This window comes from Oncorhynchus kisutch, unplaced genomic scaffold (genome assembly GCF_002021735.2).
Source record: "Oncorhynchus kisutch isolate 150728-3 unplaced genomic scaffold, Okis_V2 Okis03b-Okis08b_hom, whole genome shotgun sequence".
In the NCBI taxonomy this organism is placed as follows: Eukaryota; Metazoa; Chordata; class Actinopteri; order Salmoniformes; family Salmonidae; genus Oncorhynchus; species Oncorhynchus kisutch.
The window spans coordinates 12281633-12301410 of record NW_022261980.1 but is presented as its reverse complement, the minus strand read 5'-3'; the positions used below and the strand labels follow the sequence as shown (position 1 = coordinate 12301410).

The following is a 19778-nucleotide window of genomic DNA, read 5'->3' as shown; positions in this document are numbered from 1 at the left end:
GAGGTTAGCATGTCTTGGGGGTAGGATATAACATGCTAATCTCCTCTGTTATTGTAATGGGAGGAGGTTAGCATGTCTTGGGGGTAGGATATAACATGCTAATCTCCTCTGTTATTGTAATGGGAGGAGGTTAGCATGTCTTGGGGGTAGGATATAACATGCTAATCTCCTCTGTTATTGTAATGGGGGGGAGATTAGCATGTCTTGGGGGTAGGATATAACATGCTAATCTCCTCTGTTATTGTAATGGGAGGAGGTTAGCATGTCTTGGGGGTAGGATATTTTGTGGGTCTGTAACTTTCTCACTCCTCATTATTCACATTCAGGATTATCCTTAATCAGGGTAGGTTCCACATGAATGTAGACTATTCTTATTTACAATCAAACATGATTTACCATTCATTTCTATTGGGCACAGAAAACAACCAAGACAAACGGCAAATGTGTAGAGTCACAAGCTTGATGTCGTCATTGAGTACCATGAACCAAATACTTCCACTTTTTACAACTTTAATACAAATACAGGTGAATTTGTCCCAAAACGTTTGGTCCCCTAAAATGGGGCAACTATGTTTTTTTTAATTACCTTTATTTAACTAGGCAAGTCAGTTAAGAACAAATTCTTATTTTCAATGACGGCCTAGGAACAGTGGGTTAACTGCCTTGTTCAGGGGCAGAACGACAGATTTGTACCTTGTCAGCTCAAGGGTTTGAACTTGCAACCTTCCGGTTACTAGTCCAACGCTCTAACCACTAGGCTACCCTGCCGCCCCTCCACTCTAACCACTAGGCTACCCTGCCGCAACTCCACTCTAACCACTAGGCTACCCTGCCGCCCCTGTACACAAATATATAGATGATAAAATCCCCTCAAATGAAAGCTGCCAGTCGGCACGTTAACCTCATCATCATCATCGTAACATCATCATCGTCGTCATATCATTTCAAATCCAAAGTGCTGGAGGACCAGAGAGCCAAAAACAACACAACAACGTGTGTCACTGTGCATCCTCTCCCAGAGCTGAACAGTGATGTGCTGGTGTGTGGGGGGAAGAATCGTAACCGGGCGGTGCATGGCGATATGGTTGCCGTGGAGCTGTTGCCGAAGGGGGAGTGGAGGGGGAGAACCACAGCACTGACGGAGGGACAGGGGGAGGAGAAGGGAGACGAGACACAGAGCCAACCCATGGCCACAGGTGCACACACACACACACACACACACACACACACACACACACACACACACACACACACACACACACACACACACACACACACACACACACTACTGACCTAATTCCTGTCTCAATTACTCACCTCTGTCTTTCCTGAATGGATGAGATACTAGACAGTACATACAGTATAAAGATGAGAATTACATTAATGTAACATATCATTTACTCCTCTATCACTTCTCCCTCTCTTTTCTCCCTCTCTCTCTCTTCTCCCTCTCTCTCTCTTCTCCCTCCCTCTCGCTTCTCCCTCTCTCTCTCTTCTCCCTCCCTCTCGCTTCTCCCTCTCTCTCTCTTCTCCCTCTCTCTCTCTTCTCCCTCTCCCTCTCTCTCTCTTCTCCCTCCCTCTCTCTTCTCCCTCTCTCTCTCTTCTCCCTCCCTCTCGCTTCTCCCTCTCTCTCTCTTCTCCCTCTCCCTCTCTCTCTCTTCTCCCTCTCTCTCTCTTCTCCCTCCCTCTCTCTTCTCCCTCTCTCTCTCTTCTCCCTCTCTCTCTCTTCTCCCTCCTTCTCCCTCCCTCTCCTCTCTCTCTTATCCCTCTCTCTCCCCCTCCTCTCTCTCGTCCTTCTCCTCTCTCCTCTCTCTTCTCTCTTCTCCCTCTCCTCTCTCCTCTCTCTTCTCTCTTCTCCCTCTCTCTTCTCCCTCTCTCTCTCTTCTCCCTCTCTCTTCTCCCTCTCTCTCTCTCTTCTCCCTCTCTCTCCCTTCTCCCTCTCTCTCTCTCTTCTCTCTCTTCTCCCTCTCTCTCTCTTCTTCCTCTCTCTCTTCCTCCTCCTCTCTTTCTTCTCCCTCTCTCTTCCCCCTCCTCTCTCTCTCTTCTCCCTCTCTCTCTCTTCTTCCTCTCTCTCTTCTCTCTCCACCTCCTCTCTTCTCCCTCCCTCCTCTCTCTCTTATCCCTCTCTCTCCCCCTCCTCTCTCTCGTCCTTCTCCCTCTCCTCTCTCTTCTCTCTTCTCCCTCTCTCTCCCCCCTCCTCTCTCTCGCCTCCCTCCCTCTCTTCTCCCTCCTTCTCCCTCCCTCTCTTCTCCCTCTCTCTCCCCCTCCTCTCTATCTTCTCCCTCTCTCCTCCCTCCCTACCTCTCTCACCCCTCCCTCCTCCCTCCAGGTCGTGTGGTAGGGATCCTTCAGAGGAACTGGAGGGACTATGTCGTGACCTTTCCCCCTAAGGAGGAGACCCAATCACAGAGCAGGAACTCCCAGCGTATCCTGGGCACGCCCTGGGACCAACGCATCCCCAAGATCCGAATCAGCACCCAACAGGCTGACAAACTACAGGTCAGACCAAAGACTTGATGATTAGTAGAGTGGTTGAATCAGGTGAACTTGCTTTAAGTCTCTGACTGTTGAAAGGACATGAAGCCTGTCATCTCCTCCGTCTCTCCAGGATCACCGGGTGATAGTTCGTCTGGACTCGTGGGACAGCACCTCCCTCTACCCTAACGGACACAGTGTCAGGGTGCTGGGCCGGGCTGGGGAGCTGGAGACTGAGGTCCAAACCATCCTCATAGAGAATTGCATCCACGTACCTCCTTTCTCTGAGGCGCAGGTAGGTTATAGTATAATACACCATCCTCATAGAGATCTGTATCCAGGTAGGGTATAGTATAATACACCATCCTCATAGAGATCTGTATCCAGGTATAGTATAATACACCATCCTCATAGAGATCTGTATCCAGGTATAGTATAATACACCATCCTCATAGAGATCTGTATCCAGGTAGGGTATAGTATAATACACCATCCTCATAGAGATCTGTATCCAGGTAGGGTATAATACACCATCCTCATAGAGATCTGTATCCAGGTAGGTTATAGTATAATACACCATCCTCATAGAGATCTGTATCCAGGTAGGGTATAGTATAATATACCATCCTCATAGAGATCTGTATCCAGGTAGGGTATAGTATAATACACCATCCTCATAGAGATCTGTATCCAGTTATAGTATAATACACCATCCTCATAGAGATCTGTATCCAGGTAGGTTATAGTATAATATACCATCCTCATAGAGATCTGTATCCAGGTAGGTTATAGTATAATACACCATCCTCATAGAGATCTGTATCCAGGTAGGTTATAATATACCATCCTCATAGAGATCTGTATCCAGTTATAGTATAATACACCATCCTCATAGAGATCTGTATCCAGGTAGGGTATAGTATAATACACCATCCTCATAGAGATCTGTATCCAGGTAGGTTATAGTATAATATACCATCCTCATAGAGATCTGTATCCAGTTATAGTATAATACACCATCCTCATAGAGATCTGTATCCAGGTAGGTTATAGTAAAGTCAGTCTTTGCACTAAGATGTAAATTGTTGTCCTTACTTCCATAAACTTGTCCTGTTGGGAAACCCTGTAGATGCAGCGGAGTACTTATGTCGAAATGAGGCTTGTTTTTAGTTTTTAAATGTATATTTCTTGTTGTGTGTGTCTGCATGTTGATGTATGCATCACTGCGTATCTATTTGTGTGTTTCTAGCTCGGTGAGATGCCAGTGTCCTCCCCTGAGAGCCCCTGGTCAGTAGACCCTGCCGAGGTGATCACCAGACGGGATCTGAGACAAACCCACCTGGTGTTCAGCGTCGACCCTCGGGGCTGTGAGGACGTAGACGACACCTTGTCCATACGCAGCCTCCCCCCCGGCCCGCGGGGTGAGAGATTAGAGCTGGGTGTTCACATCGCTGACGTCACACACTTTGTTAAAGAGGGGTCCCTGACAGACCTGGAGGCTCGCGCTAGGTGAGAGGGAGAGGGGGGGAGTGTGTTTGAGTGTCTGTGAGGCATGTGCCAGGTCCTCCATCTATTTAAATAAAGAAAACGTGTATTAACTCCTACACCACCCCCCCCCCTCGTCGAAGGACATATATCTTCCTCCTCTTCGGGGGACATATATCTTCCTCCTCTTCGGGGGACATATATCTTCCTCCTCTTCGGGGGACATATATCTTCCTCCTCTTCGGGGGACATATATCTTCCTCCTCTTCGGAGGACATATATCTTCCTCCTCTTCGGAGGACATATCTTCCTCCTCTTCGGGGGACATATATCTTCCTCCTCTTCGGGGGACATATCTTCCTCCTCTTCGAAAGACATATCTTCCTCCTCTTCGGGGGACATATCTTCCTCCTCTTCGAAAGACATATCTTCCTCCTCTTCGGGGGACATATCTTCCTCCTCTTCGAAAGACATATCTTCCTCCTCTTCGGGGGACATATACATATGTTTTACAAACATGGTACCTTGATATAAAGCAGTCACATGACCCTCTCAGCCCATCCCAACCTATCACCATAGACCACCCTCTCAGCCCATCCCAACCTATCACCATAGACCACCCTCTCAGCCCATCCCACCCTATCACCATAGACCACCCTCTCAGCCCATCCCAACCTATCACCATAGACCACCCTCTCAGCCCATCCCAACCTATCACCATAGACCACCCTCTCAGCCCATCCCACCCTATCACCATAGACCACCCTCTCAGCCCATCCCACCCTATCACCATAGACCACCCTCTCAGCCCATCCCACCCTATCACCATAGACCACCCTCTCAGCCCATCCCAACCTATCACCATAGACCACCCTCTCAGCCCATCCCAACCTATCACCATAGACCACCCTCTCAGCCCATCCCAACCTATCACCATAGACACCCTCTCAGCCCATCCCACCTATCACCATAGACCACCCTCTCAGCCCATCCCAACCTATCACCATAGACCACCCTCTCAGCCCATCCCACCTATCACCATAGACCACCCTCTCAGCCCATCCCAACCTATCACCATAGACCACCCTCTCAGCCCATCCCAACCTATCACCATAGACCACCCTCTCAGCCCATCCCAACCTATCACCATAGACCACCCTCTCAGCCCATCCCACCCTATCACCATAGACCACCCTCTCAGCCCATCCCACCCTATCACCATAGACCACCCTCTCAGCCCATCCCACCCTATCACCATAGACCACCCTCTCAGCCCATCCCAACCTATCACCATAGACCACCCTCTCAGCCCATCCCAACCTATCACCATAGACCACCCTCTCAGCCCATCCCAACCTATCACCATAGACACCCTCTCAGCCCATCCCACCTATCACCATAGACCACCCTCTCAGCCCATCCCAACCTATCACCATAGACCACCCTCTCAGCCCATCCCACCTATCACCATAGACCACCCTCTCAGCCCATCCCAACCTATCACCATAGACCACCCTCTCAGCCCATCCCAACCTATCACCATAGACCACCCTCTCAGCCCATCCCAACCTATCACCATAGACCACCCTCTCAGCCCATCCCAACCTATCACCATAGACCACCCTCTCATCCCATCCCACCTATCACCATAGACCACCCTCTCATCCCATCCCACCTATCACCATAGACCACCCTCTCAGCCCATCCCACCTATCACCATAGACCACCCTCTCAGCCCATCCCAACCTATCACCATAGACCACCCTCTCAGCCCATCCCACTTATCACCATAGACCACCCTCTCAGCCCATCCCAACCTATCACCATAGACCACCCTCTCAGCCCATCCCACCTATCACCATAGACCACCCTCTCAGCCCATCCCACCAATCACCATAGACCACCCTCTCAGCCCATCCCAACCTATCACCATAGACCACCCTCTCAGCCCATCCCAACCTATCACCATAGACCACCCTCTCAGCCCATCCCACCTATCACCATAGACCACCCTCTCAGCCCATCCCACCCTATCACCATAGACCACCCTCTCAGCCCATCCCACCCTATCACCATAGACCACCCTCTCAGCCCATCCCACCCTATCACCATAGACTACCCTCTCAGCCCATCCCACCCTATCACCATAGACCACCCTCTCAGCCCATCCCAACCTATTACCATAGACCACCCTCTCAGCCCATCCCAACCAATCACCATAGACCACCCTCTCAGCCCATCCCACCTATCACCATAGACCACCCTCTCAGCCCATCCCAACCTATCACCATAGACCACCCTCTCAGCCCATCCCAACCTATCACCATAGACCACCCTCTCAGCCCATCCCAACCTATCACCATAGACCACCCTCTCAGCCCATCCCACCCTATCACCATAGACCACCCTCTCAGCCCATCCCAACCTATCACCATAGACCACCCTCTCAGCCCATCCCAACCTATCACCATAGACCACCCTCTCAGCCCATCCCAACCTATCACCATAGACCACCCTCTCAGCCCATCCCAACCTATCACCATAGACCACCCTCTCAGCCCATCCCAACCTATCACCATAGACCACCCTCTCAGCCCATCCCAACCTATCACCATAGACCACCCTCTCAGCCCATCCCAACCTATTACCATAGACCACCCTCTCAGCCCATCCCAACCTATCACCATAGACCACCCTCTCAGCCCATCCCAACCTATCACCATAGACCACCCTCTCAGCCCATCCCACCTATTACCATAGACCACCCTCTCAGCCCATCCCAACCTATCACCATAGACCACCCTCTCAGCCCATCCCACCTATTACCATAGACCACCCTCTCAGCCCATCCCAACCTATCACCATAGACCACCCTCTCAGCCCATCCCAACCTATCACCATAGACCACCCTCTCAGCCCATCCCAACCTATCACCACTTAAATTGATATAACTTCAATTGAAAAACTCAGTGTTGAATCAAGTGTAGTTTTTTGTACCAGTTCATAAACCATGGAATCGGTACATCGCAAATCTCCTCCCATTTATTTTTGCAACCTGTGTGGCGCATCTGTCAACATGTTTGTCCTCAGATGAAACTGGTATATTTTTCTATTTATGCCAGTTCCTTTCAGCCAATTAGTATCTTTACTATATGACAGACAAACTAGTTCCCTGCCTTCTCCCTTTTCCACTTGCCTCCTCCATTTTAAAGTAGTGCTGTAATCAGTTGGTTGTACGTTTGGATTGAGCAGATATTCCCATATATTTTCAATAACTGTATGTGACATAACTCCTACATTTCTATTCTTAATATCATTAATAAATATAATACCATTTTTCTTTTTTTTCTTTTCTTTTTTTATCCATGAAGATGTTTTTTAATTCATCAGTATATTTCAGTTTAACCTTTAAACTTTAAGTTTAAGTTTGACATTTGATGTAATATTTGTTCTTTATTTTCTGGAGGGTAAAACTGAATTTGTACCCAGCTTTTGTATGGCTTGTTTAAGAAAGGGCGATACTTTAAACAACATTTCCTTTCCAAAAAACGAGCAATTAATGGATCTTTGAGTACATCAAAAAAAAAGGTCTGATACACTTCTACTGGCATACCATCAAGCCCTGGTGGTTTTCCAAACTGAAAAGATTTTATTGCCTCAAAATGTTACTGGGTAGCCTAGTGGTTAGAGTGTTGGACTAGTAACCGGAAGGTTGCAAGTTCAAACCCCCGAGCTGACAAGGTCGTTCTGCCCCTGAACAGGCAGTTAACCCACTGTTCCTAGGCCGTCATTGAAAATAAGAATTTGTTCTTAACTGACTTGCCTAGTTAAATAAAGGTAAAAAAAATAAATAATAATAATTAGTCAGAAATGAGAAGTTGTATTCTGTATAAAGGCAAAAAAGCAATTTTTGAACCAAAGGACGAGCTTTTCTTAATAATCTACTGAAGAACCAATTTGGGTTTAAATGTAATTTATGAATGAATCTTTTAGTGAGAGGTTGAAAGCTTTAATATTGAATCATTTTAGCCCCCAAACTCATACCCCACATAGCCTGGTTCCTCTCTAGGTTTCTTCCTAGGTATTGGCCTTTCTAGGGAGTTTTTCCTAGCCACTGTGCTTCTCCACCTGCATTGCTTGCTGTTTGGGGTTTTAGGCTGGGTTTCTGTACAGCACTTTGAGATATCAGCTGATGTACGAAGGGCTATATAAATACATTTGATTTGATTTGATTTGATATTCATTATATAAATAGGCACGTTTAATTTTGTCTGGCTTAGCATTCAAAATAAAATGAAATATTTATTTGCTCATATGATCTAAAAAATGAGTCGTCTGCAGTAGGCAGCGCCATTAGTCAGTAAACTGGGATCGGACCAAAGAGTTCATCAATGTGATTTTACCAGAAATAGACAACTATTTACCTCTCCATGGTTGCAGAATCTTATCTATTTTTGCTAACTTTCTATTTAAATTAATTGTGGTAAGTTCATTAATATTTTTTAGAGATGTGAATACCAAGTATGTCTACTTCACCATCCGTCCATTTTATTAGTAAACTACAAGGTAGTGTAAACACTGTGTTTTCTAACGATCCAATACGTAATATGGTACACTTGTCATAATTAGGTTGTAATCCAGAGAGGCTAGAAAAGGGATCAAGATATTCAACGAGACTGTACAGGGATCCAGATTGAGACTGTACAGGGATCCAGATTGCGACTGTACAGGGATCCAGATTGAGACTGTACAGGGATCCAGATTGAGACTGTACAGGGATCCAGATTTAGACTGTACAGGGATCCAGATTGAGACTGTACAGGGATCCAAATTGAGACTGTACAAGGATCCAGATTGAGACTGTACAGGGATCCAAATTGAGACTGTACAGGGATCCAGATTGAGACTGTACAGGGATCCAGATTGAGACTGTACAGGGATCCAGATTGAGACTGTACAGGGATCCAGATTGAGACTGTACAGGGATCCAGATTGAGACTGTACAGGGATCCAGATTGAGACTGTACAGGGATCCAGATTGAGACTGTACAGGGATCCAGATTGAGACTGTACAGGGATCCAGATTGAGACTGTACAGGGATCCAGATTGAGACTGTGCAGGGATCCAGATTGAGACTGTACAGGGATCCAGATTGAGACTGTACAGGGATCCAGATTGCGGACTTAAGAAAAGAACTAGAGTCATCGGTATACATTGACACTTTAGTTTTTACCCCCTAGATTTCTGACTCCTTGATGTTCTTGATGGATCCAATTTGAATAGCTAGCATTTCAATGGCCATAATAAATAGATATGGAGACAACGGACAGCCTTGTTTTACTCCTCTTAAAAGCTCAATACTTTCTGACAAGTAACTATTGTTTACTATTTTACATCTGGGGTTGCTATACATAACTTTAACCCATTGGATAAGAGATTCACCAAAAGTTAAAGTAATCCATTAATTCTCGTCGTACTTTATCAAACGCCTTTTCAGAATCTGCTATGAAGACCAGACCTGGTATCTTCGATGTTTCATAATGTTCAATTCTTTCAAGAAATTGTCGTACATTATCTCCAATATAAACAATATTTGGTAAAAACCTTTTTTATTCAATGTGCTATACATTTTACCAGGCTTCTCGCATCACAACATTGAAGTGTTAGAGGCCTCCAGTTTTTTAAATAGACTGGATCTTTATACATACCACCTGGGTCCTGTTTTAGTAGTAATGAAATCAGACCTTCTTGTTGAGTACCTGAAAGTCTACCGTTTGTATAAGAGTAATTAAAACATGCTAATAATGGATTGTTGAGTACGTCAAGAAAAGGTCTGATTCTACTGGTATACCATCAAGCCCTGGTGTTTTACCATCAAGCCCTGGTGTTTTACCATCAAGCCCTGGTGTTTTACCATCAAGCCCTGGTGTTTTACCATCAAGCCCTGGTGTTTTACCATCAAGCCCTGGTGTTTTACCATCAAGCCCTGGTGTTTTACCATCAAGCCCTGATGTTTTACCATCAAGCCCTGGTGTTTTACCATCACGCCCTGGTGTTTTACCATCACGCCCTGGTGTTTTACCATCAAGCCCTGGTGTTTTACCATCAAGCCCTGGTGTTTTACCATCAAGCCCTGGTGTTTTACCATCAAGCCCTGGTGTTTTACCATCAAGCCCTGGTGTTTTACCATCAAGCCCTGATGTTTTACCATCAAGCTATGGAAGGTGTTTTACCATCAAGCTATGGAAGGTGTTTTACCATCAAGCTATGGAAGGTGTTTTACCATCACGGCCTGATGTTTTACCATCAAGCCCTGGTGTTTTACCATCAAGCTATGGAAGGTGTTTTTCCAGACTGAAAAGATTTTATTGCCTCAAAATGTTCCTCTTCTGTAAGTTGGCCTTCACACAGGTCTTTCTGTAAATGTGTTCATTATACATTATTATTATTATTAGGAAATAAATCCTTACAGTTCACATCATTCAGTGGAAATGGAGGAGACGGAAAAGAAAACAAATGCTTAAAATATTTTGCTTCCTCTTTCAAAATATCATTTGGTGAATCATTTTTATTTAACTAGGCAAGTCAGTTAAGAACAAATTCTTATTTTCAATTGACGGCCTAGGAACAGTGGGGTTAACTGCCTTGTTCAGGGGCAGAACGGCAGATTTGTACCTTGTCAGCTCGGGGGTTTGAACTTGCAACCTTTCGGTTACTAGTCCAACGCTCTAACCACTAGGCTACCCTGCCCTCAGGGGCAGTTAACCCACTGTTGGATATCTCCTCCCTTAAAGTGACCCTGGAATACCCAAAAGTCAACAATTCTGACACGTCCCTCCTGTCCGTCTCCCTCCCCCAGTCTGACAGTCAGTACGGTCTGATGTTGTGGGGTCAGTCGCCCCCTGCTGGTGACTGTGTTATCTCCAGTAAACTCTCTCTTCTGTCATGTTCTCAGGGCCACCACGTACTACCTGGCCGACCGCAGGTATGACATGCTGCCTGCTGTCCTCAGTGCTGACCTCTGCTCTCTGCTGGGAGGGGTGGACAGGTGAGAGATCAACACTACATCACACTGACCTCTGACCTCTGCTGGGAGGAGTGGACAGGTGAAAGAACAATACTTACTGACACCACAACACACCGACCTCTGACCTCTGCTCTCTGCTGGGAGGAGTGGACAGGTGAAAGAACAATACTTACTGACACCACAACACACTGACCTCTGCTGGGAGGAGTGGACAGGTGAAAGAACAATACTTACTGACACCACAACACACTGACCTCTGACCTCTGCTCTGTAAACCTCAGTGAAGTTCATCAGGATGATTCATTTAGTCTTAGGTCACTCTCATAACGTTGGTTGGAACTATCAAGTAGTCTGAGGCTGTATGTCCGTGCCTCATTAACAGCTGTCTGTGTGTCCCTCTGTGTGTCCCTCTGTGTGTCTCCCTCTGTGTCCCTCTGTGTGTCCCTCTGTGTGTCCCTCTGTGTGTCTCCCTCTGTGTCCCTCTGTGTGTCCCTCTGTGTCCCTCTGTGTGTCCCTCTCTGTGTCCCTCTGTGTGTCCCTCTGTGTGTCCCTCTGTGTCCCTCTGTGTGTCCATGTGTCCCTCTGTGTCCCTCTGTGTGTCCATGTGTCCCTCTGTGTCCCTCTGTGTGTGTCTCCCTCTGTGTCCCTCTGTGTGTGTCTCCCTCTGTGTCCCTCTGTGTGTGTCTCCCTCTGTGTCCCTCTGTGTGTGTATCCCTCTGTGTCCCTCTGTGCGTGTCCGTGTGTGTCTGTGTGTCCCTCTGTGCGTGTCCGTGTGTCCAGGTATGCCATGAGCGTCATGTGGGACCTGGATGCCCAGACCCTGGCGGTGAACACGGTGTGGTACGGTCGTACACTAATCCAATCCTCCTACCAGCTTTACTATGAGCTGGCCCAGGCTCTGCTCAACGGAGAGGAGGCAGAGGTCCCAGAACTAGGTACCATCAGGTTATAATACTGCTGAATGGAGAGGAGGCAGAGGTCCCAGAACTAGGTACCATCATGTTATAATACTGCTGAATGGAGAGGAGACAGAGGTCCCAGAACTAGGTCCCATCATGTTATAATACTGCTGAATGGAGAGGAGGCAGAGGTCCCAGAACTAGGTCCCATCATGTTATAATACTGCTGAATGGAGAGGAGACAGAGGTCCCAGAACTAGGTACCATCATGTTATAATACTGCTGAATGGAGAGGAGACAGAGGTCCCAGAACTAGGTACCATCATGTTATAATACTGCTGAATGGAGAGGAGACAGAGGTCCCAGAACTAGGTACCATCATGTTATAATACTGCTGAATGGAGAGGAGACAGAGGTCCCAGAACTAGGTCCCATCATGTTATAATACTGCTGAATGGAGAGGAGACAGAGGTCCCAGAACTAGGTACCATCATGTTATAATACTGCTGAATGGAGAGGAGACAGAGGTCCCAGAACTAGGTACCATCATGTTATAATACTGCTGAATGGAGAGGAGACAGAGGTCCCAGAACTAGGTACCATCAGGTTATAATACTGCTGAATGGAGAGGAGACTACCCTTCTCCAGTAGTGCACTACTCTTCTCCAGTAGTGCACTACTCTTCTCAAGTAGTGCACTACCCTTCTCCAGACTGTCTAAAGTAGTGCACTACCCTTCTCCAGTAGTGCACTACCCTTCTCCAGTAGTGCACTACCCTTCTCCAGACTGTCTAAAGTAGTGCACTACTCTTCTCCAGTAGTGCACTACCCTTCTCCAGGCTGTCTAAAGTAGTGCACTACCCTTCTCCAGGCTGTCTAAAGTAGTGCACTACTCTTCTCCAGTAGTGCACTACCCTTCTCCAGGCTGTCTAAAGTAGTGCACTACCCTTCTCCAGGCTGTCTAAAGTAGTGCACTACCCTTCTCCAGGCTGTCTAAAGTAGTGTACTACCCTTCTCCAGACTGTCTAAAGTAGTGCACTACCCTTCTCCAGGCTGTCTAAAGTAGTGCACTACTCTTCTCCAGTAGTGCACTACCCTTCTCCAGACTGTCTAAAGTAGTGCACTACCCTTCTCCAGACTGTCTAAAGTAGTGCACTACCCTTCTCCAGACTGTCTAAAGTAGTGCACTACTACTATTTCTTCGTTGTGTTGTCAATAAAGTTATATGATTATTATTCTATAGCCCAGCTACCACCTGGGGAGAGGGATGCTAAGCTGGCCCAGCTCACCCAGGCCCTGGAGACCCTCACCCACGTGGCCAGGTAGGTACTAGAGGGTTTCTGTTAATCACTGGCTCATCCACGTGGTCTGTTGGGTACTAGAGGGTTTCTGTTCACCATTCTTTAACAATGATTAGATAACACTTCCATAAATGCACCATACATCTGTCCACCAGACAGCTGCGTGCCCAGAGGGACAAGGGAGGAGCGTTGGAGCTGGAGGGGGTAGAGGTGAGGGCGCAGCTGGATGAGGACAGGAACATCACAGCCCTGGTGCCCAGACAGCCACTGGAGGTCCATGAGACGGTGGGGAACAAATCATTGTAGCAACAGACGTTTGAATTCATATTTCTGTTCACTGTTTTCTTGTGCGACAAAAAAAACATACATACAATTGTTTGACTGTTGTCATGTTTGTTTTTGTAATGTTTCTTGTAATGTTTGTTGTTGTAATGTTTGTTGTTGTAATGTTTGACTGTTGTCATGTTTGACTGTTGTCATGTTTGTTGTTATGTTTGATGTTGTAATGTTTGTTGTTGTAATGTTTGTTATTGTAATGTTTGTTGTTGTAATGTTTGTTGTTGTAATGTTTGACTGTTGTCATGTTTGTTGTTGTAATGTTTGTTGTTGTAATGTTTGACTGTTGTCATGTTTGTTGTTTGTTATTGTAATGTTTGTTGTTGTAATGTTTGACTGTTGTCATGTTTGTTGTTGTAATGTTGATTGTTGTAATGTTGTCATGTTTGTTGTTGTCATGTTTGTTGTTGTCATGTTTGTTGTTGTAATGTTTAATGTTGTAATGTTTGTTTTTGTAATGTTTGACTGTTGTAACTGACTATTTGAAGAAGTAGAAACCATAGCATGTTAGCCAACGAATCCTGCTTGTCATTCCTATCAAGGAGCTAGCCAATGTACATCCTAGCTAACAAGATGGAGATGGGTGTGTTTCCAGGTGGCAGAGTGCATGATTTATGCCAACCACTGGGTGGCCCGTAAGATCCAGGAGAGTTTCCCCCAGCAGGCCTTGCTGCGCCACCACCCGCCCCCACGCCAGGAGTTCTTCAACCAGCTGCAGGACAGTGCCCGGGCACGCGGCTTCACCATAGACACCAGGTATACTGTTACTATGGTGTCACGAACTAACCAGCCATTTAACTATACATAGACACTAGGTATACTGTTACTATGGTGTCACTAACTAACCAGCCATTTAACTATACATAGACACCAGGTAGACTGTTACTATGGTGTCACTAACTAACCAGCCATTTAACTATACATAGACACCAGGTAGACTGTTACTATGGTGTCACTAACTAACCAGCCATTTAACTATACATAGACACCAGGTAGACTGTTACTATGGTGTCACTAACTAACCAGCCATTTAACTATACATAGACACCAGGTACAGGTTATAAGCTGTGTTAATAACACTTCTATTAACTATGTTATAAGCCGTGGAACTATCGATATGGATATGTATCTATATGGATATGCATCGATATGGATATGCATCGATATGGATATGCATCGATATGGATATGCATCGATATGGATATGTATCTATATGGATATGCATCGATATGGATATGCATCGATATGGATATGTATCGATATGGATATGCATCGATATGGATATGTATCGATATGGATATGCATCGATATGGATATGCATCGATATGGATATGCATCGATATGGATATGCATCGATATGGATATGCATCGATATGGATATGCATCGATATGCATGGAATTATTATCATCTTTGAACAGAGACGTGGAACATTCCAGACATGTCTCATATTAAATATGTCAAATGATTGACTTGCACTTCATGTAGTTTTGCCTTGTGCAATGGAACAAATGGAATACTCCCAAAAGTGAAAACTCCCAAGTATTTGACAAATGTGTTTGATCCCATGTCTGCACACCAGTCAACCAAAATAACAACTAATCCAAACGTACAGATAGCAGTAAAGTTCAACCCATAACCTTGACTCCCTGTCCCAGGTCAAACAAGGCCCTGGCTGACTCTCTGGACCGGGCCGTGGACCCCCGGGACCCGCTGGTGAACCGGCTGCTGAGGGTGATGGCTACCATGGCCATGTCTAATGCCCTCTACTTCTCTACCGGAGCCTGCCCTGTCGACCAGTACTATCACTATGGTAACTAATGTCCTCAGGACCAGTGCTATCACTATGGTAACTAATGTCATCAAGACCAGTGCTATCACTATGGTAACTAATGTCCTCAGGACCAGTGCTATCACTATGGTAACTAATGTCCTCAGAACCAGTACTATCACTATGGACAGATCTACTCTCAGGGCCCAGGTTATATCTGGACAGATCTCCTCTCAGGGCCCAGGTTATATCTGGACAGATCTCCTCTCAGGGCCCAGGTTATATCTGGACAGATCTACTCTCAGGGCCCAGGTTATATCTGGACAGATCTCCTCTCAGGGCCCAGGTTATATCTGGACAGATCTACTCTCAGGGCCCAGGTTATATCTGGACAGATCTACTCTCAGGGCCCAGATTATATCTGGACAGAGATGATTTGTTTACCTCTGTGTCTCTTCCTTCAGGTCTGGCTCTGGACCGATACACCCACTTCACCTCTCCCATCCGTCGCTATGCCGACATGATCGTCCACCGCCTGCTCACCGCAGCCATCGCCATGGAGAAGGGGGCGGGGCCAGCCAAGGCCTTAGCCAGTAACAAAGAGTTGGAGGAGGTGGCTCAGCAAATCAACAACAAGAACAGGGTCAGTATCGTAGCAATACCAAACATCCACAATAGCATTAAAAAACGAAATAAAGATCCAATGAGATAAGAGAAGATATCATTCATCTCCAAACAGACGACTTGGGGGTGATGAAGGCCAAAGGGTCAACGTTGTTTCAATAAATGACATGGGAGTATAGAGCACAGTGCGTGGAGTCTTTTACTGTAGAAAATCCCCTGTGAAGATGGTTATCTTGTGACATTGACCCCTGAACTCTAACCTCTACCCTCTGACACCCTAGGCAGCACAGCATGCCCAGAAGGTGTCCACAGAGCTATTCCAGTGCCTCTACTTCAGAGACAAAGACCCAGAGACAGACGAGCGCTGTGTGGCCGACGCGGTCATCTACACCATCAGAGCCAACGGCATGCTGGTCTTCATACCACAGTAAGGTCATAACAGTAAGGTCATAACAGTAGAGCTGGTCTTCATACCACAGTAAGGTCATAACAGTAAGGTCATCACAGTAAGGTCATAACAGTAAGGTCATAACAGTAAGGTCATAACAGTAAGGTCATCACAGTAAGGTCATAACAGTAGAGCTGGTCTTCATACCACAGTAAGGTCATAACAGTAAGGTCATAACAGTAAGGTCATCACAGTAAGGTCATCACAGTAGAGCTGGTCTTCATACCACAGTAAGGTCATAACAGTAAGGTCATCACAGTAAGGTCATCACAGTAAGGTCATCACAGTAAGGTCATCACAGTAGAGCTGGTCTTCATACCACAGTAAGGTCATAACAGTAAGGTCATAACAGTAGAGCTGGTCTTCATACCACAGTAAGGTCATAACAGTAAGGTCATCACAGTAGAGCTGGTCTTCATACCACAGTAAGGTCATAACAGTAAGGTCATCACAGTAAGGTCATCACAGTAAGGTCATAACAGTAGAGCTGGTCTTCATACCACAGTAAGGTCATCACAGTAAGGTCATCACAGTAAGGTCATCACAGTAAGGTCATAACAGTAGAGCTGGTCTTCATACCACAGTAAGGTCATAACAGTAAGGTCATCACAGTAGAACTGGTCTTCATATCACAGTAAGGTCATAACAGTAGAGCTGGTCTTCATACCACAGTTAGGTCATAACAGTAAGGTCATAACAGTAAGGTCATAACAGTAGAGCTGGTCTTCATACCACAGTAAGGTCATAACGGTAAGGTCATAACAGTAAGGTCATAACAGTAGAGCTGGTCTTCATACCACAGTAAGGTCATAACAGTAGAGCTGGTCTTCATATCACAGTAAGGTCATCACAGTAAGGTCATAACAGTAAGGGTCATAACAGTAAGGTCATAACAGTAAGGGTCATCACAGTAAGGTCATAACAGTAAGGTCATAACAGTAGAGCTGGTCTTCATACCACGGTAAGGTCATAACAGTAAGGTCATCACAGTAAGGTCATAACAGTAGAGCTGGTCTTCATACCACAGTAAGGTCATCACAGTAAGGTCATAACAGTAAGGTCATAACAGTAGAGCTGGTCCCAGATCAGTTGGTGCTGTCTTACCAACTCATATGGTCATTGCCAACAAGTAAATCATAGGAGTTGACAAGACAGCACAAATAGATCTGAGACCAGGCTAGCATTGAACTGAGCAAAAACATACAGTAGAAATCACTACAGTGATTTATGTTGAGATATTTCTCAAACAAATATCCATAAATAGGTTGATTTAAAAAGAGTACCGTAACGCACTGACAACTGTGTGTGTTCCCAGGTATGGCCTGAAGGGGGCAGTGTACCTGAAGAACAGAGAGGGCCAGGTGGTGAGTGAGAGACAAGATGGAGGATGTGACTGGCAGACTGGTTCTCTACAGAGATACCTGGACCACATCACTACCACTACTGCTGTTGGCACCTCAACCTTCAACCTGTTCCAACACATCACCGTGAGTTCTACGCAATTACTTTACAATTACGTTAGACTATTTGTGAATACAGGTCCCGAGGGGGCCCACGTTCCTCCTGGAGAGCGATCTTCATCTTCCTGCAGGATTTTGTTCCTGCCCTACTCTAACACCTCTGATTCGTCTAACCAGCTGCTCCTCAGGCTTCAGGTCTTAACAGATGAACTAATGCTAGTTCTACCCCCCTCCTCCCTCCCCCCTCTTCCCCTCAGGTGCGTATCTCAGTACAACCATCACGTTGTCACTCAGACACAATCCGTCTGGAAGTGGTCAGCAACAGGCCCCACCAGGCCCCCGAGACTCAGGTCCAGACCTCCCAGCCCCAGGGGGCTAGGGGCCGGTCCCAGCTGGTCCAGGAGGTGGTTCGGCAGGCAGAGGAGGCCTCTCAGCAGGCGGAGGAGAAGAGGGGCCGGGCCTCCAAACTGTCCACGGAGGAGAGAGAGTTCAGACAGAGTAAATGTCCCAACCTCTACTCTCTCCTGGAGGAGGTCAGGGAGCTGGCCTTGCTGGACCTTGCTGCCTGTGGAGCAGGAGGCGGGGGTCTGGGAGCAGCCGCTCAGGCTTGTGCTACATCAGCATAGATGAGGTGGAGAAGTAGGAGGAGGAACAGGTCTGGGAACAGCTGCTCAGTCCTGCGGTACATCAACATGGATGAGGTGGTGGTGGAGGAGCAGGGAGGAACAACAGGTCTGGGAACAGCTGCTCAGCACTGCTGGAACAAGCAGCAGCTCTGGTCTCAACAGGACAGTTACCATAGAAACAACACCTGGAACAAACAGCAGCTCTGGTCTTAACTCAACAGGACAGTTACCATGGAAACAACACCTGGAACAAACAGCAGCTCTGGTCTTAACTCAACAGGACAGTTACCATAGAAACAACACCTGGAACAAACAGCAGCTCTGGTCTTAACTCAACAGGACAGTTACCATAGAAACAACACCTGGAACAAACAGCAGCTCTGGTCTTAACTCAACAGGACAGTTACCATGGAAACAACACCTGGAACAAACAGCAGCTCTGGTCTTAACTCAACAGGACAGTTACCATGGAAACAACACCTGGAACAAACAGCAGCTTCAGTTTTTACAAAACATTTCTCATTTTCTGTATTTGGGGAGATGAAGAATCGATTCTCAGGCCATCGTTTTTACACTGAACTGTATAATGACCTCTGGCACTGAGAACAATGTCATTGTACAGCCTGGTATTGTATTTTAACCTAAATATATTTTTGTAATATTTTTTGGCAGTTGGTATCTTGTGGAAAAACAAGTATTGTCAAGTGCTCTATTCCATCGTATGTTTTACATGAATTAAAGTGCATTACCAAACCTGTTGAACAGTGAAATGTTTATTGGATCTGGGTGAAGATCTTATCATGCTGTTACCTCAAATGTCCACAAGGCTCCAGGTAAATGTGTTTACATTGTTTTTATTTAGGATGGGACAAAAGGCTACATGATGACGAGAGATTTTTATAAAAGCATTAACACAAGCATTATTTATTTATTTAACCAGGCAAGTCGGTTAAGAACAAATTCTTATTTTTCAATGACGGCCTAGGAACAGTGGGTTAACTGCCTGTTCAGGGGCAGAACGACAGATTTGTACCTTGTCAGCTCAGGGGTTTGAACTTGCAACTTTCCGGTTACTAGTCCAACGCTCTAACCACTAGGCTACCCTGTCGCCCCAAAATTATGCAAGTGACACAGTGATCTGAACAAGAGAGACTAGATGTTTGAGACACAGTGATCTGAACAAGAGAGACTAGATGTTTTGAGACACAGTGATCTGAACAAGAGAGACTAGATGTTGAGACACAGTGATCTGAACAAGAGAGACTAGATGTTTTGAGACACAGTGATCTGAACGAGACTAGATGTTTGAGACACAGTGATCTGAACGA

General features: G+C 46.1%; 1 protein-coding gene across 4 annotated transcripts in view; it reads left to right on the top strand.

Moving 5' to 3' along the window:
- Nucleotides 1–19209, top strand: part of LOC109883802 (DIS3-like exonuclease 1) — a 44814-nt gene extending 25605 nt beyond the window's left edge. For all 4 annotated transcript variants that reach the window (XM_031812654.1, XM_031812653.1, XM_031812655.1 and 1 more), the window contains 14 exons: nt 1020–1196; nt 2330–2499; nt 2609–2770; nt 3725–3984; nt 10917–11009; nt 11769–11923; nt 13130–13208; nt 13343–13472; nt 14119–14279; nt 15180–15334; nt 15757–15935; nt 16198–16343; nt 17680–17851; nt 18082–19209. In XM_031812654.1, the coding sequence (XP_031668514.1) occupies nt 1020–1196; nt 2330–2499; nt 2609–2770; nt 3725–3984; nt 10917–11009; nt 11769–11923; nt 13130–13208; nt 13343–13472; nt 14119–14279; nt 15180–15334; nt 15757–15935; nt 16198–16343; nt 17680–17851; nt 18082–18450 (2408 nt within the window). In that variant the 3' untranslated portion in view covers nt 18451–19209. The remainder of the gene's footprint in view (nt 1–1019; nt 1197–2329; nt 2500–2608; nt 2771–3724; nt 3985–10916; nt 11010–11768; nt 11924–13129; nt 13209–13342; nt 13473–14118; nt 14280–15179; nt 15335–15756; nt 15936–16197; nt 16344–17679; nt 17852–18081) is intronic.
- Nucleotides 19210–19778: the final 569 nt, after the last annotated feature.